General features: G+C 39.6%; 2 protein-coding genes across 9 annotated transcripts in view; both read left to right on the top strand.

The window, feature by feature from the left end:
• Positions 1 to 21,423, top strand: part of COL19A1 (collagen type XIX alpha 1 chain) — a 220,211-nt gene that overhangs the window by 15,395 nt on the left and 183,393 nt on the right. Inside the window, exons 6-16 of one of the 8 annotated variants that reach the window (XM_041127248.1) lie at positions 619 to 753; positions 1,208 to 1,395; positions 3,889 to 4,021; positions 4,397 to 4,468; positions 4,853 to 6,313; positions 6,736 to 6,820; positions 7,233 to 7,418; positions 7,831 to 8,005; positions 10,133 to 10,262; positions 18,881 to 18,955; positions 19,454 to 19,553. In XM_041127248.1, the coding sequence (XP_040983182.1) occupies positions 10,169 to 10,262; positions 18,881 to 18,955; positions 19,454 to 19,553 (269 nt within the window). In that variant the 5' untranslated portion in view covers positions 619 to 753; positions 1,208 to 1,395; positions 3,889 to 4,021; ... (4 more) ...; positions 7,831 to 8,005; positions 10,133 to 10,168. Of the gene's footprint in view, positions 1 to 618; positions 754 to 1,207; positions 1,396 to 3,654; positions 3,765 to 3,888; positions 4,022 to 4,396; positions 6,314 to 6,538; positions 6,705 to 6,735; positions 6,821 to 7,232; positions 7,419 to 7,830; positions 8,006 to 8,832; positions 9,058 to 9,090; positions 9,161 to 10,132; positions 10,263 to 18,880; positions 18,956 to 19,453; positions 19,554 to 21,423 lie in introns of those variants that run through there. The other 7 variants (XM_041127249.1, XM_030007468.2, XM_041127261.1 and 4 more) reach the window with 7 other exon arrangements.
• On the top strand, positions 5,575 to 9,197 carry LOC115334125 (cuticle collagen 2-like). The gene is made up of 3 exons (XM_029997962.1): positions 5,575 to 5,640; positions 8,271 to 8,869; positions 8,999 to 9,197. The coding sequence occupies exons 1-3, from the start codon at positions 5,575 to 5,577 to the stop codon at positions 9,195 to 9,197; spliced, it is 864 nt and encodes a 287-aa protein (XP_029853822.1).

Genomic DNA, 21,423 nt, shown 5'->3' with positions numbered 1-21,423 from the left:
TTGTGTTAATAAAACTGTTGAGGACAGCTGCTCTGAATGTAAATGGAAGGGGTTTATATGGATGTAACTGAAAATTCTTATTTAATCGTATCTGCTACAGGCAATGCTTGTGGAATATTCATTTCAGTCCTCTGTACATAGAATTTGACTCATTTAATTACAAATGCAGACTAGCATTGTTCTAAGCCAGTCCAATTTACTTTGTGAACAATTTACATAATTGTAAAAATGTGTTATGGTAGTGTAGGTCATTTTTGTAGTTAATTTTCAGTCATAAAAAGAATGTAAGTATTTCTAAGTATATAAGACTACCTTATGTAAAGGTATCTAAAAGCTGTACTGGTCCTACTAAACAAGTTTAAATAAACTTGTTGGATGTCCACAGATTCTATAAAACCTTTAAGGAAGCACAGGTTCACTTCAGAAACTTAGCTGTCAGGTTGAAGTTAGGAATACTGTCACTCTAAAATCAAGGGAGAGAGACACTTGCAGAGAACAGTTTAACCCAAATCTGGATTTCCCAAGGGAAATTACACCCTTAATTTAGACATCTCAGGTGCCTCACAACATGACTTGCATTCAGGTTTCACCACACTTGCTATTTGGTTACATCTGCAGGCAGGAACATAACTCAATTCCATGATTCCCTTGGCCTAAACTGATACTGCTTAAAGCTGGATTTAAACTCGTGTTTAAATTGCTTTTGGTTTACTAACTCTGTGGCCTTCACACTGCAGAAACACACCAAAGCAAGTGAGTATGTGTAGTCCTTTGTCCTCCCGTAACTGCAGAAGTGTGCTTGGACGTAGATGGCTTCTTCCTCAGTGCACAGGGAACATTCCTCTAGCAGTTGCCATGCTGTACCACAGGCAGCCATGGGATACACTCAGACATCCCACTGATTTATGTAGTAAAGCTCAGTACTAAGGAGGACTCTGAAGAATGCTTGCCAGCTTTGTCATTTGGAACTAGGCTAGTCTAATTTGGCATTCAAACCTAGGTCCTCATTACAAGAAATACTTCTGTGGGGAAGATAAACCCTGTGTGAAGACAAATGTGTGTGTGATGCAAGCTCTTGTTTTCTGTTATGTATTCTTCTACTTACAGGCATTCTATGGTTAGAGTAGTCTTTTTTTTTTTTTTTTTTCACTCCTGTCAACAGGCTTAGTTTATTCAGTTTCAGCTTTTTTTCTGACTTTATTCTCAGGAGTCAAATCCTCCGTTGGAGTAAATTTTAAAGTTCCCTAAGGATAAATGGAGTATCTGTTACATATGAAGAGTTCCTTAAAGAAATAACTTCTATTCTAAGTTCTGGGAAATGGAATAATATTGCAATAGGAGAGACAAGCTGAATGTTGCTGATGAATGTGTCAGCAAGTGGTCCTAAAACAGTTCGTGAGTATTTAGATTTTTTTTTTTTTTTTTTTTCCTCCTTTGGAATCTGGCCTTGTAGTTTTAACACATGAACAAAAGGTACTTCTTCCCAAATAGGTTTGAAGGCATGTCAAGCTCTAATTATTCATTCTGAAAAGATTTGGATGAAGACAATTTTATAACACAAAATTTTGCATCTTCATGCAAAGCGTCTTCCCCCTAATGCACAAGCAGGACCTAAGTTCGTTTTCTTCTCTGAATACAACCTGGTAACATCGCAACAATGTAGTCACCTTTGGTAAAACTTGTATTTTTGGCCTAAGGCCATCTTCCTCCATAAGTTTTATGATTAAGTACATTCTTTACTATGTATCTATGTCAGATACTATTGCTGTAATAATTATAGATTATTATAGAATCTGAGGATTCAGACATGAACTCTAAATGCATATGAATAATTTTGCAAGTGAAAATATAGCCTCACTAAATAGTTGCAGGATACCACTTTAAGTTGTTAGAATGTGGTTGGTTCCAGCACTAATATTCAGTTCCAGCACAATTAGTCAATGACTAATTGGCAAGATTAAGTTAAGTACTCAGTTGAAATAACCAACAGGATATATCTGGATTCTACTTACCAGGAAAAGGAAGAAACCAGAGCAGTTCCTAGCTACTCCAAGCTTCATCAAAATGGCACGTTCATGCTAAATTGCTTGGCCTTGCTCCAAAATTGAATTAAACCATCATGTCCAAACCACATTTGATGTGCCAAAAATAAACAATTTACAGATTGATGCAAATGTTATGCTTGATGCACTACACAGCTACATCTGTTTTAAGAACCTTCCATTTATTTAAATGCTGGCCTTTCTAGGAGCTAGTGTTTGATTCTGCATTCCTAGTAAACAGTAAAATTTATTTGAATTGCAGTGCATGAAGATACAAATAGTAATGCAAACACAGTCTGATAGATTCTTCCTTTCAACTGTCATTTTCTATTAGTGCACAAATTCCTCGGCTCCCCAAAATACCTATATACACAAGGTTACATAGGATGTTGACTTGCAACATGTGTTAGATCATCAGTGGCCTGTTCTAGAGGGCATGTAACAGCTTGGTTTGGTTTTTTGGGTGGGTTTTTTTTTTGGTTTTTTTGCACGTACTTCTGTCTCGCTTCTAGCTGCAGCCTTTAGACGCTATTGAATTCAGAGTTCATCTACATCTGAGATCATGACTAGATAGCTCTAGGCAGACATCAAGCTTACATAAATCTGTGAAATTGCTGACTTAAAAGTATAACGTTGGTTAAATCCTGAGAATGTTTACTCCTAGATGAAAGGCAAAAAAAGTACGTGGATGCAGAGATACAGATTAAATACGCACTTAATTTGTCTTCCCAGATTATTGTGCCTATTTATTCAGCAATAAATATGAATAAAATACCTGTCATTTTATTATTTCATTTTTATGTTGCCTGACAGTATTGAAATTGAGCATTAAAATAACATAACGGTAAGTAGCTCTGCAGGAACTCAGAATCCTGGATGTGTTAATATAATTGTAGCTATTATGTTGATAAAACTGATGGTCGCATATATCAGTTAAATCTTGCATAGGCGAATTTATAGAAGTTACTTTCTGAGAATTTGAAACTACTCATAACTGGACTTAAGTGCTTTATTTATCATTGTAGTATTCTATTTTTAAATAAAACTTGGGCAAATTAGCTGGATAGAAAGGACACAACAGTAGGAGACACTGGCTAATACTGAGACTTGTAAATTCTTAGACATATTTGTTAAAATCGAAAATGGAATTTTAACTGACATTTCTTGGACTATCTATGCTTTGTCTTCCTGAAATTTAAAAAAACAAGCATAGCATATTCAGCCTTTTGATCTAAAATAAAGTTGCCCTTTAAGCCTGAAGGGCTTATACAGCCTAGTCTGTTTGTAGGGTCTTAAAGTTTCCTGATACTTTTCCTTTGCTCTTCACTTTTTTCCCAATATTTGCATTATATAAATTTTCAATTAACATATTTCACTGCTTTATAGATGTTTTCAGACTGCACATAGGATTTTAGCATATTCATACAGAAGTATTGGGCAAACACCTGTAATTCCCAGCACAGCTGCCTAAAACCTGGCTTTCATCTTTTCATTATGTGTAATGACTTTTAAAGACATATGGGTACTTCAGTCTAAAACAAGCCAAGTGATGTGCTTTGACTTGGTTCAGAAAATCACCTTTCAGCTTTTCTCATCCCTAATCAGCTGTTTGACCACGTACTTTTTTCTTGTACAATATGAAAGCCACCAAAAGGCATGTATTTCCTGCATTACGGGTAGGATGGATTCCATATGAAAGAAAGAAGAGAAAGAAAAACAATGGTAAATGTTCACAATTTTTTCTTCATTGTGTATTTCTTTGTGTCGTTCATGAAACAATAGAACGTGCGGCAAGCTGTCTGTAGTATGGCAGTACGGTTATATACACGCATTTTTCTATCCATAGGAAGACAGAGTAAAGTATGCCTTTTAATAGATAAGGACATACACATTTTGACACTATTAATCTTAGCATTGTTCCTCTAAGCCTGGACTGGACTGATGTTTTACTGAATTCTACAAATCCAGCACTATTTCAGGTCTGAATAACTTAACTGAATTTTTGTACTAACACTTTACAGAGTAGTATATGCACAGAAATGTTTTTTTCTGGAGTGGTAATGAATACTTTACAAATCATACGATACAGCTGTTGACATGTTTGCAACTGGTAAATATAAGCAATAGATCAAGACATTGATTTATTTACTTCGAAATGTATGTATTTTGGATTAAAATGACATTATTAAAAATAGGAAACATATTAGGACCAGATAGCACTAAACATTATGAATGGTACACCTCCACATTATTTTTTTGAGGTTGGGATTGTCAGTGGGATTGGAGTTGGAGATAAAGTACGGACTTTTTTTTTTCCTGTACCTTTACATGTATTAGTACTTGGTTATTTTAAGGGATGTTATAAAGTGTCAGGAGTGTGGAGAAAATGTCTGAGCCAAGACAACTAATACCACAAAAGTATAGCGGTAAGTATTCTCCCTGCATCTTTTTGACAGTTATTTTGGCCCCTTTACTGAAAATCTGAGTGCTTCCTAAGTATTCAGAATAAGAAGTAGCAGTAGGGTTTTTTTCCTCTTTTCTTCTCCTATAGAAGATACGAAGTGACATCCAGCTTTTCTGTTGGCTTTGCTGCTTAGGAGTGCTTAGTGTGTGTGCACATGCATATACATAATTCCTTTTTGGTGTAATTTTTGCCAAAGTTCCCTCATCTGAGTGACATTTTTGCCCCATTTACATCAATGTTAAAATTTCCATTAACTTCCCCAAGGCTGGGATTCCACCTGTGTTGTCCAAGTTCATTGTAGTTCAGTCTAATGTATTTAAAAGCATTTATATTTTAATTGCTTCAGCGGAATGCAGCTGTCATGACCGAGAAATCTTGCAGAGGGCAGAAAGGATCATCTGGCAAGGAACAGTCCCACATAAGGGCTTATGCAACAGAACAGAGATACTAAGCTCTACATTCAGTGAGAAATAGCATGGTAAGGGACGTTTCAAAATAATCTCCTTTTAAAAGACTGATTTCAAATAGAATACTGCTGCTTTTAAAGAGTTTTGTCATTTACAGCTTCATTCCTGCATATGCATTGTCATAAGAAACACACGTTAAAAAATGTGGGTCTAACTAACGAGATGGAGACAAATCTGTTAGCACCGCACAGACAAGAGTGAATTATGCTACTTGGCTGGTTTGGATATCTAATTGTGCCGAAAAAGAAACAAAGGTTGAAAGTCAGTGTCGGCAATAACGAAGAATTTTCTACAAAAAAAAAAGAAAGTCTGTCCCTTTGCCCCCCGATCCTCTCACCTTTTTCCCCTGCATCTTGCCTGCAACTGCAGTTGTAGGAAAAGCTGTTCAGTGGAGCAGTTCGCCCTTGGCGCAGGAGATGGAACGTGCTCTGCGCGTCTGTGCCAAGTATGGTTTCAAACTTAAATTTCTTTCTCTTCTGCTTCTTGGTGTATTTGCCTTGGCTCTTGCCTGGATCCGGGTCTAGTCCTGTCTTCTGTGTGCAAGTAAGTGCTTTAGCTAAACTCTGAGATAGCTGGAAAACTGTGTTAGTGCAAAGATAACATGGGGTATCGTCCATTTGCAGTGGGTGCTTCAGCTCTTATCATCGGTGTTTCCAGTACTTCCCGGGTACAAAGGAGATGAGACAATGTATAGACAATGTTTTCTCTGGAGTGCACCGGTAACTGTGCGCAGGTGAACAAGAGTGCGGGCGGTTGGGATTTCTAAGCTGTTTATGGTAACAGAGATGTTTTGCCAGTTGTGGCTTTGCTTCTTAGGCACAGAGAGAAGCCCTTTTTTGGTTCGTGACAGAAGTTTGTAAACAGTAAGGTTTTCCTTGTTGCCAGTTTTCATGTCACTAGATACTGGAGACTGTATTCATTAATGTGAACAGCGTTGTCCATAAATACGTACGGTGGCAGTCCCTAGTGTCTAGGTCCTCAACTAGTATAAATCGGTGTAATTCCTTTGATTTATGTGAACTGGCATAATCCTGTTTAGTTGAAGATCTGGGCCAGAGTACAGGAAGCATATGTGTTAGCCAGGGAAGGCTGTAGTTGTTTCTAATTCTTCTACTCACTACTTTTCTACGGATGTGGAGTGTTTTGAAGTTGACATGGTCCAAATAAGGTATATTTATTTTTCTATTTGGAGTGTCAATACCTCAGTAAGTGGAACAACATCCTTGGTTTAGGGGTTATGTTTCATTATTGTTTCACAGGAAATGAAGACCTAGTTTGGAATCTGGACTTTTGAGCAATACTGAAACTTTGAGGGACAGAAATACAAGGAAGAACTGATTGTATGTGCAAAGTGTTAAACAATTAAAATGTTTAGCTAATTCAGAACTTATATTCACTGAAATTAATAAGACTCTGTATATTCATGTAACACAGCTGAATCCAGATATTTAGGGCATGTAAAATGAAGTAAACCAAAAAGATTTTACGAATTTTGTAGCTTGAGAGAGCAACGAGAAATGCAGTTCTTTTCAAACCAAAAATGATAATGCCTTTCACTAGGAGCAGAGCTTTTACAAAGGGTCTTTCAACTGAGGATCTCGTAACTGTGCTTGAAACACTGACTTAGGGCTCAACACTGAAGCCTTTATCAAATGAACAGTCGGGAGGGGAAGGGAGTGCTCCGATGATTTGTCAGCTGTAGGACTGGGCTCTTGCGCCTCACCCTGTGAGGTAAGGCAGCTTTACTTTCTATAATTTACAGAATGAGCAAGCGAGAAGTGTGACTTGCCTAAAGTTACACCACAAGTCTGTGGCAAAGTTGTGGAATAAAACACCCTAGCAGACATGTACGTAAGCTGCAATTTCATCTTTCTGTCGTGATTCTAAGTTGGGAAGAACAGCAACTGTTTTGAAATTTAAACCAGAAAGATAATCATGTCTTTCCATGTGATTTGTTGGTGATCCTGGCTAGCTACCTTGGTTGAAATGAGGAAATGCTTAAACACTTTTCAAAACTGGGGGGGGGGGGGGGGGGGGGGGAGGGCAAAATGCTAACCCTATGAATTTTCTGACCTGAAGACCAATTGGCCTAAGTTGATGTTAAGCTAATGAATTTTCATATAATAGTCACCACCTTCCTTTTTTTCCCCTGTCAGAATGATTCTACTAGAAAAAGATAAACTATGTCTTGGATATGTATAAATGAGATGTGTTTAATTAAAGCCCTAGTCTCTCTGTCTTCTGTGTATCTATTTCTAGTTGTTTTACTTTCTCCGTCCTTCTATCTGGTTTACATCTTTAAAATGCAATACGGAAAACTGCCACAAGCACAGTTGGAGAACCTGAGAAAAGTGCAGTTTCACACATTCAGATGAGAGCCAGTGGCAGTGCTCAATCTCACCATTTCATCACAGACAGATGATATTACAGTGCAAGAGCGTTCAGGTTTGTAAATGAGAGATTTTAAAAGGCAAAACAAATGTCAGCGATCTGCTGTGCTTTGCAGCATCAGTGCCATAAATAGGTGCACTCTCTTGGTTACTTGGGTGGCTGATTTTTAAATTTATGATAAAGTATATAAAATTGATGATGTGTGCTTACACTTAAGTGATAAAAGCTAGTTTCTGCCGGTGTGCTAATGTACATAATTGGTTCTTTACAACTAGAAACCAGATACTCTTTCATTCATGCGTTCATGCTCTGGCAGTTTAATTTATGGAACTGGTTTTTTTGGGGGGGGGAGGTGAGCAGGGGGAAGGAGGAAAAAACCCATTTCTTACATTGTTACTGGACTTGGGATATACAAGTATGATTATGTAAAATCTGTGTCTGGGTGGCTGTTTGTCCTTTCTTGCAGAGTATTCTGTGCTCGCTGAGTGGGAGGGTCACACTGTGTGAGACTAATAAGGACAGAGCTGCATCCCCCTCTACCACTCTTTGGAGACTCACTCCAGCAACTCCTCGGCACTACGGCAGCTCTGTACAGGCATTTTCAGTGCTTCCGAGGGACACGCTAAAATAAAAATTAAAAGGTAAGCTACTCTTTATTTGTAGTCGATTGGCTAAACATCTCACACGCGCCCACGCGCTACAATATTCCTGGGCTGTTTTGTGGCAGGGTTTGTTTTTTCTTCCGAACTGCCATTTAAGTTTATCACTGATTTTTGCCAACATTGACTGTGTCCTATACAAACATCATGTGCACAGCAAGCTTTCGATGTACTGTCACCACTCTGTGCCGTAGGAATCTGCCGGTGACTGTGTAAATGCATTGTATGTGTTCGTGGGTGACTACAGGTATATGCTAATGAAAACGCTCCTGCTATATTTGCAGTGATTTTTTCCAAACCGGCTGAACCGTTGCGAATTGCCACAATGCTGAGCGTGCCTATTAATCGCACGCAGGTCTTTACATTTAAAAAACCAGTCTGTCTGTTGGCGTGGATCACTTTAATTAGCGGGCGTACGGCGTGGCCTACGCCCGCCCAGCTGGAAGGCACCCGGGAGTCGGGGCAGGGGCGGGAAGCGGCCGGCGGTGCCCTCCGGGGAGGGGGAACGCGGAGGCGGCAGCTCTCGGGCAGGCAGACGGCGGGGACGTCGGGCTGCCCTGCCCTGCCCGTCCCGTCCCGTCCCGCTGGGCAGCGCCTTGTCCCCGCGGCGGGCCGCCTCGCCCCTCTTCGCCCCGCGCAGGTGCCGCTGGCCCGGCCCGGCCCGGCCCGGCCCGGCGGCAGAGGGCTCCCTCGGTCGCGGTGGGCTCCCGGCCCCGCTCCGCCCCGGGGCTGCGGAGGAAGCGTCGGCGGGCGCCTGCCCCCTCGCTCCGCTCGCCGCGGTGGGCCGGCCGCTGCCGGCGGGTCCCGGAGGGACGGGGCGGCCGAGCCCGGGGCGAGGGGCGGCGGGTAGGAGCCCGGCGGCGCTGCCGCCCCGGTCCGGCGCCTCGCCGCTCCCCGCCCGGCCCCGCCGGCCGAGCGACCCGCTTGCCTTCCCGCCTAGCTTCCCCCGCCCGGCGTTGGAAACCCTCCCTCCAGCAACCCCGAGCGGGTCCGAGAGAAACGCAGCGGCCCGTCCTGCCGCCTTCGGGCCCGAGGTGCCGAGGGCTCGGGCGGCTGCCGCCACGGAGGCGCCGGACGGGTGAGGGAGCCGAGCCCCCCGGAGCGGCCGGCGGGAGCGGAGAGGAGCGGAGCCCGGAGGTGCGGCGGGGGGCTGGTGGCGGTGGCAGCGGTTTAATTGGCAAGAGCCCTTCAGAAAATGAGACCGCTGGAGCGGCAGCTCTAGTGAATTACTGAGGGCTGCTTGTAGAGCAGGTGCAGGAAATTAAATGATAATGTTATCTGAACGTGTATTCACTTCGCTGCTGCCGGGGAGGTTGGAAAAGTTAATGACGGTGTAGTCGCTGTCGGTACGTGTGACTGACAGAATAGCTCTGATGATGAATAAGGTGCCTTGCGAAAATAACTGTAAGAATTGCATCTTAGGTATGCTGTTTGGTTTTCTTAGAGAAGATGCAATTAGAAAAATATCTGTCGTTTTCTCCGTTTCATTAAATTAACGTGTAGCTGTGCATTGCGGTCGGCTTAGAAGAAAACCTGATGCTGTCTTTAGAGGACAAAAGACACCTTGTTCAAGCCAGACTGTGTTTTTGTGAGATTTAAACTGTGAACTCAATACAGGCTGCTCTAGGCACTTGTGTATTTTGCAAGGCAGAGAAATACTGTGTTCGGGGTTTTTTTTGCACTTAAACAATTGCATGTTTCCTTCTTCACTTTGAAGACTACTTCGGTGGTCACTGGCAGTGTTGTGACACCAAGCAGTTTAGCGAATACATTTAAAATTGAAAACCTGGGAGAAAATCAAAGAAAATTAGTCGTTGCTAATGAAATGAAAATTTAGTGCCTTTACAACTAATACCTCTGAGTTAATATCTCTAATGTGTTACTTCTGAGTTTAATAAAGAACTAAAGGAGTATGTTCGTCATTTATTTCTAAGTTTACGCAAGTCTCTTTTTGTAGCCCTTTACAACAGATAAATGATACACTTTGCATGTGACTAGCGACTTCCTCTTTTCTTTACAGTTAAGAAATTCTTGTTTGTAGTTTTGTGATGGGGTGAGGGGGAAAGGATAAGACGACATTGTTCTGAATATGATTATTTTCTGTTTCAGATTTGTAGCTGATTGTTCACATGTGTCCAGGGGGAGATGATGTACATTGGATCCTGCATAGTTCGGCTTTGTATGGCAGTCTTCCTCCTCCTTCCTGTTTCTACGTCTGTGGCTGTCAGTGACCAGACAGGTACTTCCATTTGTCTCGCCCATCACAGACCGAAGGCATAAATCTCACGACTGAACAAATTTGAACAAATAATGATGGTACATGGAAAATAAGCAGTGTGAGCAGATAAAATTATATGAGACTTTTTTTAATCTCTTTTTTTAACAAGTCTAAGTTTGAAGCAGTTCCAAAGTTCCTGTGCTTGGAAGATTCATGTTTGGAAGCAGTTGTAGTTCCTAGGAGTTTTGTTTTGTATTTTTTCAACTTACCATAGAAAACAAGATTCTAAATCAGAGCTTGCAAAACTTTTGTGAACAATATTACGTGGCTTTACTAGAGCGGATTGGTGATCACATTGACCTAAACAGCCTAATGCTCATGTTAACCTCACCTAAACTTAATCCCCTGACCAGGTCATACGTTTCACAGATGTAGAATTAGACAATACCTTGTGCCTAAGAAGACAGGGAAAGGAATATAGTGGTATTGTTTAATCTAAAAGCTGTTACCCATCTTCTGCAAATTTTCTCATACTTCTCTGTTTTCTTCTTTCTCTTATTGGCCACATGTTATCTAGGTCTCTCACTTAAACTTTACATTGACTCTCCAGAGTGTGGTAAATTCTGTCATGAAGGCACATCGCGTGTGCTTGTAGAATAAGGAATTGTCAGTTATCTGGAATTGCTCAGCCTCAACACATACTTCAACTTTCTAGCACTTTCCTACAATTATGAGCTAGGAGAACATACTTGTTGCTATTTAAATAGTAATAGTGTTCTTTTTCTTTTTTTTTTTTTTTTGAAAATGAAATTTATTTTTAGTAATGCTGTTTTTCCAGAAACCTGATGAAAGATAATAGATGCTGTACATATACAACAACTTTGAACAACATATACAACACATTTGAAATTCAGACCCAAGAAATTTAAAAAGTCAATGATTAGGATAATAATCCTTTTACTTCTCCTAGAAACAGTAAATAGTAACATTTAATAAATAATAAGTGTAATGTGTGGGCTCTAAGGTAAGAATAATGTGTTGTGAAGAGTCTGAATTTAAATCAAAGACTTTTTTGCCTTATATTTTTAGGGCAGCAAGGCTAAGTGCTCTACTGATGAATTATTCTTAACCCCTGTGAGACAGTGAGCCTACATCATAGCTGTGCAATTATTGTCTTCAGCTGTCTGAGAGAAGCAGAACGGGTTGCCTTCTCAGTCATTACTAGCTGGTGAATTGTAGAAGGGAAGTTTTAAAAGTGCTAAAAGGGTGTGAGTGCAGAAGGTTCCCTAATAATATAAATGAATAAATTGAAACTTGAAAAATTTTAAAACAAAATGTCCAGAAAGCATTGTCTCTTTTTATATATATTTTTTTTTTCCTAATGAAAAGATGTCTTAGTAAAAGGTGGACCAGTCATAGAAGATGTGACAGATACACTGAACTGCTAATAAACGGTGTATCAGAACTGTACATTACATTCTGTTAGAAGTTTGTGGCTAGGCGGCCAGCAGGGAAGCTGCAGTTTTCCTTAACCTGATTGCCACAAATGGATCAAATATGGGTCAAATTGAACCGCTGGAAAGAACAGGAGAGATTGAACCTCTCCTGAGAATAACTGATGGTGTGCAATTGAAAGAGGCTTCTGCAGTTTGCGGTGATACAGGCAGATGGTGAGAAATAACAAGTAGATAGCTGCCAGATTGAGCTGCTCTGCCGACAGCGGAGAATAGGCTCAGAGTGAAGCCTCAAGTTGATAACAGGAAAGAGATTCTTTTAGAGACTGAAGGGATGGTTACTGTCCGAAAAAGAAATACAAATTATAGACCAAAAAGCAGGCGCTGAGAAAGAACAGACCCTGCGACAGTGCAGCAGTAAGGGTTACAGGTATGTTTGCAAGCCTTTTATTAATCTGCCCTGTTCAGCTGAACCGAGTACTCAGCAACTCTGCAAAGTTGTCTTGTATTAGTTTGATAAGTTGTATGCAAATGGATCTGTTACAAATTGGAAATGTGCTTATTTCAAGAGAAGAGTAATATCTAACCTCCTCTTTTTTTTTTGTTTTTTTTTTGGTTTTGTTTTGTTTCTTTCTTTCTTTCATTAACTGGCTCTTTCTTGGGCCTTTGTTTTCTCTCATGTACCAGTTCTGATCAGCATCTGTCCTTCAGGATCTGCCTAGGCAATCTTTTTGGTTTTCGTCCTTCAACAGCATATGCATAGCATTTACTTCTCACTGTGCTAACATGAAAGCTTTTCTGGCAAAGCCCATTTAGATAGGATCTTGGATTATTGCATTTACATCCTGAAATTTCTCACCTGATCTACTTGAGTCTAAATGAGTAGCCTTCAAATGTAAGGAAAAGTGTAAATTAAAGTTAATTTGAAGGGGAGGGGAGGGGGATTGTGTTAGGGGAAGGAAATATCCTGTGCAAGAGAAAGGATTAACTTGTGTGCATATGTAGGGGAGAGCTTTCTGAGCTGGCATTCTGAATATACTTTGGGACTTACTCATTGGGTCAATATTGTAATAAATAAATACCAGTATTGGGAAAAAATGTCAGAGAGTGACAGAGTATGCTGGATCTTCTCGGAGCAGTCCTCTTTAGCCTCTGAATGTGTGCCAGTAACTATTAGATTCACATCAAGGATTTCTTTCAGTTCTCACTTGTCTGGAAGTTTTGATACGCTAATTCTTCATCAGAAGGAAGCACTCCCTTCTAATGACAGAATATAGCAAATCTGAGGGCCAGGGTTCAGGAGTTCTCCACAATCATGTTTTTGTTCTGACTTTAAGAGTATTTTCTTCATGTTGTCAACGTTTTGGTTTGGTTTTTTTTGTCGTTGGGATCGTTTGGTTTTGGAGTGTGGACATGGAGCGTGGATGTGTCTTTCTGTAGTGACACATGGAGTTCTAATTTGATCATTCCTGAATGCTTCATATTAAGAATATTAATACTTCGTCTCATTCCCAGATCATTGCTGCTTTTTCAACTTTCTTTTACAATTACTGTTTCTCAAAGTCACTTGCTAACCCATGAAAAATGTAATATAAACAAAGTCCTGGGACTGTCAGGCATGGTGAATTTCCATTGCCTTTTGACGTGGAATGTGTTGTGAAAAGCATTGGCTCTAGATCATAATTTTAGATAGGCACTTTAACCCAAATACAGTGAGTGGTTTCAAGTATGCAAATCAGTTCAGCTTTTTGGTTTTCATGTTTTAGTACGGCTGGATACTTCTCCAAATCAAGATAATGGCTCTACAGTAACTCTCATATACAATGTATTCATGTCCTTCATATTCTGAATATTTAAAGCTGGATCCACAAACTATTGTTAGCATTGCAGTATTTAAGCGATCTTGCCACCCTCAGATTCCTTAACTTGTAGTGAAATACTAAGTCTTCTTGGGCAGTGAATAAGGAGCTTTAGGTATCTACAAGAATGTGGGTCATGAAAGCCTGCACACTGTGGAAAGCCACTTCAGGTAGTGAGTAAGCAGTACATAAGAGAGATCGCGGACCACAAAGGGGAACTTTCTCAGCTACACACATTATCCCAGCGTGAAGCCTGTAAACTAGATTTTTCTTTTTTTTTTTTTTTTTTTTTTTTTTGGAAAGGTACAGGAAGAAAAAAGCATCAACTCCTACAGCCAAAGTATTCACCTGGGATGTCATAGAAACATAGAATAGTTTGGGTGGGAAGGGACCTTTAAAGCTCATCTAGTCCAAACCCCTGCAATGAGCAGGGACATCTTCAACTTGATCAGGTTGCTCAGAGCCCTGTCCAGCCTGAGCTTGAATGTTTCCAGGGATGGGCCATCTACCACCTTTCTGGGCAACCTGGGCCAGTGTTTCACCACCCTCACAGTGAAGAACTTCTTCCTTATGTCTAGTCTAAATCTACCCTCTCTTAGTTTAAAACCATTACGACTTGTCCTACTGCAAAAGGCCCTGCTAAAAAGTCCCTTCCCAGCTTTCTTGTAGGCCGCCTTTAGGTACTGGTAGGCTGCTGTAAGGTCTCCCCAGAGCCTTCTCTTCTCCAGGCTGAACAACCCCAACCCTCTCCGCCTGTCTTCACAGGAGAGGTGCTCCAGCCCCCTGATCATCTTCATGGCCTCCTCTGGGCTTGCTCCTACAGGTCCATGTCCTTCTGATGTTGGTGGCCCCAAAGCTGGACGCAGTACTGCAGGTGGGCTCTCACCAGAGCGGAGCAGAGGGGCAGAATCCCCTCCCTCGACCTGCTGGCCACGCTGCTTTGGATGCAGCCCAGGGTACGGTTGGCTTTCTGGGCTGTGAGCGTGCGTTGCTGGGTCATGTCCATCTTTTCATCCACTGGTACCCCCAAGTCCTTCTCCGCAGGGCTGCTCTCAATCCCTACATCCCCCAGCCTGTATTGATACTGAGGGTTGCCCCGACCCATGTGCAGGACCTTGCCTGCCAAAGCTGTTATGTTATTTCCATAACCATCTAAATAGTCTCCAGACTTGAAGTTGACTTCTTTTCTATATCAACAAAGTTGTAGATTCAGTCTCCTTCATTCTTCCCACCCTTGTCTTAATTAACATGTATATTGTGATGTAATGTGATGTGGCTTACAGAGTAAAAAAGGAAAACAAAAAAAATCACATCTGACTTTTTGGTACTTCTATACATGAGGCTACAGGTATGTAGGAAATCTGAATTCTTGACCCTATTTGAAAGCAGGCCAGGTGGGTATGCTTATCTTCAGTACAAATACCTTTGAGGTGCACTCGTTGGATTTCATTGCTGACACTTGCAGGTATGTCACATACTCTGAAGAGGTCCCCTATGTCTATATATTTATGAAGCCTGATCCAGTAAGTGTGAGACAAATCCTGGCTAATACAGGTTCTTGCCTGCAGCCTGAGTCCGACATAGGATGTGGGTATATGTTAGGTGGGACTTTGCTGTTTGGTCATGTTCATTTGGCCGGTCATGCTTACTGATGGAAAATTCAGTGCCCTTGCAATGTGTGTGTCAGTGGTGTTAGATGGCAGCTGAAAACTTCACCTGAACGTCAAGTTTAATTATAAAGTAGCAGATAGGTACTTGTAAAGTGAATCTAACTGTTACAGGTTACACTTGATCTGGAGGAGCCAAGAGTGCTTATTGGAAGCTACAGTTCCCAGTCAGGAAGTGCACACAAGAGATGTCTGTAAGAGTGAGACAGAAGCATGCACCAGAGACTTCTCTGTCCTCATTTGCACGGAAAGGAAAACTGGGCATGGGGCCTAGATGGAAGCTGCAGTGTGCTTCAACAGGTGCCCTGATCATTCCAGGAATTCAGAACGTGCCATTGCATGTTGCAGCAGATATGTCTAGATGTAATGCCTTTTTTTTTTTTTTTTTTTTTTTTTTTTTTTTTTTTGCATAATGCTATTAGAAAACAAAAAAATTCTTACAGGCATCTTATGCGAGAGGCAAAAGATCAGTGGTGTGTGATATATCTGCTTGATATGCATAAATACATATTTTTTAAATTATTAGGCTGATTTTATAATAATAAGCTCCTATGTAGAGCTCATTGATTTCTAAAGATTAAGGTCTGTAATTTGTCCTATGGATAAGTGATCTGATTAACTTATATGTATGTTAACTTGAGCTTTGACATCACTATTTTAATATGAATTGTTGACTTCAATCAGACAGACCCAGTTTTATCACATGCAGAGCTATATAGTGTATAAATGTAAGCTTGTTCTTTTTACTGCTTCATTAGTTTTATAGTAATGTGTACTAACAGGGCAGGTAGGTGCATGGTTTCCATGACTGGATTAGCAGTAAGGGTTTGTCTTGTTCTTTTTCTTTCCTGAATGTCTTCATGTAGATCTTCTAATTCAGCTACCCACAGGATGAATGGGTAAACTGTCTGTTTTGTCTCAGGCCAAAGAAAATTTAAAGATCTGCCAGCAGTACTAAAAATCTTGGAAGAGGCTAACTATTTGACTGTACAAACTGTAACTTGTAGAAAGAATTTTCATCAGCCTATAGCAATGACAGTTGTCAGTCTTGGTATGGAGGAATTTGGGGTTTAGTATTTTAAAGTTTTGCCTTAGTTCTCTGGTAAAAAGAATAACATTGAGCAAAAGGAGTGCATTGGCAGCATGAGATAGAAGAAGATTCATACTTAGCCTTTCAGTTCTTCAGGGCATATGGAATACAACCTAAAAAGTAACACTTAAATGGCCTGTCTATGCTGTGACTTTTATGCCACTGATAAAAATAGGTCCACAGTCCACTCTGTGGCATGTAAGGAATCGTTGCTATCATCTGGATAACACAGAAATTAAGGCTTGAGTCTTTATTTGGACTTGGAAGAAAGTGGCTGGGGAGAATAAGCTAAAACTCCCTAGTCTTTTGCTGCTCAGCCCTCATGTAAGTTAATGCTGAAAAAAAAAAAAAAAAGCATGGTTGTGTCCCAGGTGCTCTAGAGCTTACTACAGCAGTTGAAGGTAAAATCAGCAATAAGTAATATCTGGCTGCTCTTATTATAAGTACTGTGAAGTAATTTAACGAAAAAGGGAAGCTGCCCCATAGTCTTTATATATAAATTAAAAAAAACTTGGTTAGAAAACATGTAGATGTAAGAGAAGCCTTTGTCAGCATGTGTGCGATACGCTTCAGCCATAACAGGCTTCCTTTACACCAGTATATTTCTTTTAGCTATACTTGTGTAAATCTACCATAACCACTTTTGTTGTTTTAGAGCAGCTAAAGATAAAAGTCTATAGTTTAATAATCTGTGTAAGTGATTGAAGGCTGAGGTTTGTAGATCAAAGGGTATCTAAGGTGAGCCTGTTTCTGTCCCATAGCGTGTGTGTGTGTATACCAAATGGTGTGTTGAAATTGCGATGTTAGTATGTAATTCCAGTGAATGCTTTTTATGCTACATAAAACTCCCTGCAAACCAAGAATGAAAGATTTCATTTCAGTTTCAGAGATTTCGACATGAGTATTCTTTATAGTTCTGCGTCTTTTCTGGGGAAAGGGAATTTACAGTGTTTTTAATGCATATGTTTTATCTCGTTTGTCATGAAAGTTTGTATCTATCTACCTGTACAGATAAATGTGTGTATACACACATATTTATGTATATATATGAAGGAAAGAAAGAATACATTCTCTTAGAGCCTTAGAAATAAATTAATTTATGAGTGATGTTACTTGTAATTGTAGATTGCAGTTTACATGTAAAGGACATGGAACTTGAATCTTACAAAAAAATGTCTTACACGTGGTCTGTTCTTCAAATAATTGACATAGCTTTCATTTACCATGTTGTCAGGAGGTGTCTTTATATCTGTATTACATAATTTAGTTTCACTTTTACTGGTTATTTCTAATTAGCCATTCTTAATCCAGATCAAATACTATAACATATTTAATAGAATTTAAAACTTCTGGAGGGTAATATGCGTTCTACATTACTACAGAACGAATGACAGATTTCACATGTTTTAAGATTACAAATACAGCTATTTTAAATGCCAATGTTCATTCTGGATGCTCTTGGAAATCTTTAAATATAGATGATTTCCAGGTTAATGGTTGGACATTCCTCCTTACTTTTTTCATTGAACTGACACTTCAGAAAATCCCCTTGACCTTCTCTGTTCAGCAGCTTCAGGTATACGTTGGCCATCTTTTTAGTTGCATCGGCTCATCATGGAGCTCTGTGCTTGATAAGCGCGTGGGCCAAATCCTGCTTGTAATCTTCCATTTGATAGTTTTACTAGGGTTTAGCGGAGCTATTTGCGAAGTTTGTTAAAGAAAGAGCCCTATTTCTGGACCACACACAGAAGTGACATTTCTCTGTATTTGCTTCTTAGAAGTGTGTATTCCTGGGTATATATTAAAAAAAAGAGAAGAAAGGGCTTTATGCAAGTAAATAATGCTGCATATTAATAATACAGTGTTTGATCTAAGTGCTCAGTTAGATTTGACCTTAGAATTTACCATGTTCCAGATTTTAGAACATTTTGGTTTTTTACCTAAATACTTTAGTTCAGATTTAATCCTCTGTAAAGCTGCTTAATTTTCAACCATTTTTTTTCCAAAATATAAGTGTTGCTCACATTGTTTATTATATGATATGATTATATCCTTGCTAATCCACATTCTGAAATTACTGTTCACTGAAGTAACAGTAGATTATTGTCATGGTAATTAAGCATTTATGTGTTATTGTTTCGTATTCATTAATGGGGGAAAGGATATTTTCTAATAATATAGCCAGAAATAAAAAAAAAAAATTTAGAACAGTTGTTATTTCTTTATAGAGTATTGTGGACGAAAAGAGCTTGGTAAGAATTTAGTGTTTTTCTTCTGATTATATTGTTCCTGTGAGCTTTAATCATAAACACCTGAATTAAAACGTGTTAAAATTTGTATCTGCTTATATTTTTTTAAGTGTAGTATGAAATCTGAAATATCATTGGTCTTATTTTGATTTTGTAATTTGGTTTATTGCTGTTTTTCATATCCTAAAGAAACAAAAAAAACCCCACTCCTGTTAATATTACTATCACTGTCATGATAGTTTGTTCTGATTCATTTTTGTTTGATAGAAATTTTTTTTGGTAGAATTTTATGATAGATACTAAGCTGTATTCTCTTGAAGGTGCTGTGTGTCCTTTAATGAAAACGGTTGTCCATCATCTCAAACAAATCAACAGAGACAGTCTTGGTGTTTCAGGTAAATGACTGCGCTAATACGGATATCTAAATTTATTGGCTAGTAGTGGATGTAATCGTAGTCCTGCTGAAGCTGGCTTTAAAACTGAAAGGACAGTACAGTATGCCACCCCCATGCTACAAAAGCTGTTGTTTTTAGGAAGGTGGGGTTAAAACCAGAACGCGTTGTTCTTGGAAGGTATTGGTTCAAGTTCTGCATTTCTGCAGATGCTCGTTTCTGTTGTTTTTCCGAAACCTCCTTTGTTCTTATCAGTTCAGATGGTAAAAGGAAATAACAAATGCATTTCACAGGTTGCAAAGTCATCTACTGAGTGAATTTTGCAGATAGCTTCTCTGTTGGTAAAATGAATATTGGAAGTTCTCTGACTAAAAGTACTAGTTTTCAAAATGGCTTGTCAATGTGTACTCTAGAAAGTCACCAAGCATGCCAAAAGTCAGTGTTTACCTCTGTTTTTTAAATTCCATTAAATAAACTAAATCTTTGTATCATATTTCACAGGGTTTGATCTGGCAGAAAGCTTTTCTTTGAGGCAAACATCTTGTGGAGGGGAAAAAATCTGTTTTAAACTGGGAAGCGCACCTCTCGTCAGAGAGACAAAGTAAGTAAGATACTACTTTCATCCTAAATCTTTAAAAGACAGAGCTCAGACTAAATGCTACTAATGAACTGAAACACTGAGCAGTGTATACAAAGGATGCCACAGAAAGACAAGTCTGTCTGCTTTCAGGCATTTTCATCTGTAACAGTATTTTCTTCAGGAAGCTTTTTGATTCAGGTGAGTTTTTCTTCTGGAATCTGGTAGAAAGTTAATTGTGAATATATCTTTCTCAATTTGTGATTCTGATACTGAAAACTCTGCTGTTTATACATAAATATTTTTAAACAAAGGAAACAACTTTCATGATATGACAACAAGTGTTATAATCTTCCCTACATGAAATTGGCTGTCCTCTCTCTCATTACTGCTGGCAGGATTAAAAAGAGAGAGAGTGTGTCACCATTTCCTTAAATGCTATTTTTTCATGATTATTCCCCCACCCCCCCCCCCCCCCCCCCCCCCCCCCCCCCCCCAGTGGAATTGGCATCTTGCCTTTGAGCAGCAACAGAATGGTGGCTACTCAGTACAGAGGTGAAACTAAACAGCATCCTGTTCTGACACAGAGAGGGATGAAAGGCAGAGACTGCATGAAAAATCAAAAGGAAGGTGAAAGAGTAAGGCACAATAGGATTGGATGGATTGCAGTTTGCACGGGGACAAGAAAATGGCAAGAAGCAGTTAGGAATGTAGTTTCAAGTTCCCCATGCTCAGTGGAGAGAGGATCACCTCGGAGCTTCTTGGTTGAGATGTGCTCCAAGTCATGGGACTGTGGTTTCTGTACAACATGTTCCTGTGATGATGAGGGAAGCAACTGCATTCCCGTGCCTTCAGGTTGGGTATTCTCTGTTGCAAGAGGTTTGGCTCCAGCTTGCCTAGGAAATAATACACCCAGCCCTCGGACTTCCCCTTTGCTTCGATGCTGGGCAGAGCAAAGAGGGGCTGTGGGCAGCATGCGGCCGGGGAAAGGGAGGAGAGTTGAATTGGAGGAACCCAGACACAAAACTAAGTGATCTTTGGGAGAGGAGAATGATTAAAGAAATAGGACCTAAATATTCTAGATTATTAGATAGATTCTAAGATTTTCCGACATATTACATACTGTAAATGCTAAATTTTTATCCTGCAAAGTTAAACAAAGTAATTGCTGGTTTTTTTTAAATACCTTGGACGTTAGCTATTGAAGGAGAAATTACTAGATAAAATTACTTGACACACAGAGTGCTCTATTTTTATTAGGGCCTTCTCAATATTATCAAGATTGTCTTTAGAAGAGGAACAGGTAAAATTAGGTGCCACCCATACATGTCTATACTAAAAATATTTTGAAAGTTTGTTAGTAAGAAAAATTTTTCTTTTAAAACCATTATTCATTTTTCAGAATTTTAAGGATTTTTTTCAATGGACAGGAATCTGAGGGAAATGTGAGACTACAGAAGAGTAGACAATCAAGGCAATAACAAAAAATGTGGGGCAATTTTCCTCTAGGAATAAGAAGCTAAGTAGTGCTTTGTATGCAGTGAAATGCATATTGCAAGCTGGCTGACTTTATTCTGAAACTCAAAAAATCAATGGCAAAAATGGAGTGAGAGGAGCTAGAAATTTGAGAAGGGTGAATTATTTAAAATTCATATTTGAGGGGAAAAGTCATGATTTGAAGGGATTGATTTCTAGGAATTTGGTGGTATTGCAAGGGGTCTGACAGGGTGATGTTGAAAACTGTAAAGCTTTTTTCCTAGCTTTTATTAGTAGGCCTCAATACTAATGTCTGTGTTTCATTTTCTTCTTTTAAAAACAGTTCATTAGTGAAGGCAGTGAAAATGGGGGATTCACATCGTGGCTGATAGCTGTGGCTTAGCAAAGCCTTAACTCT

This window comes from Aquila chrysaetos, chromosome 2 (genome assembly GCF_900496995.4).
Source record: "Aquila chrysaetos chrysaetos chromosome 2, bAquChr1.4, whole genome shotgun sequence".
NCBI classification, from domain to species: domain Eukaryota; kingdom Metazoa; phylum Chordata; class Aves; order Accipitriformes; family Accipitridae; genus Aquila; species Aquila chrysaetos.
Note: the sequence above shows the minus strand (reverse complement) of the source record. Positions and strands in the feature narration are given on the sequence as shown.

What these genes read in the sequence shown, in the direction of transcription:
- LOC115334125 (XM_029997962.1), top strand. Translation starts at nt 5,575, where the DNA reads ATGGGGTATCGTCCATTTGCAGTGGGTGCTTCAGCTCTTATCATCGGT. An exon ending in GTGTTTCCAGTACTTCCCGG is followed by an intron (nt 5,641 to 8,270) that starts GTACAAAGGAGA and finishes GGGTGACTACAG; the next exon opens with GTATATGCTAATGAAAACGC. An exon ending in CCCGGGGCGAGGGGCGGCGG is followed by an intron (nt 8,870 to 8,998) that starts GTAGGAGCCCGG and finishes CCCTCCCTCCAG; the next exon opens with CAACCCCGAGCGGGTCCGAG.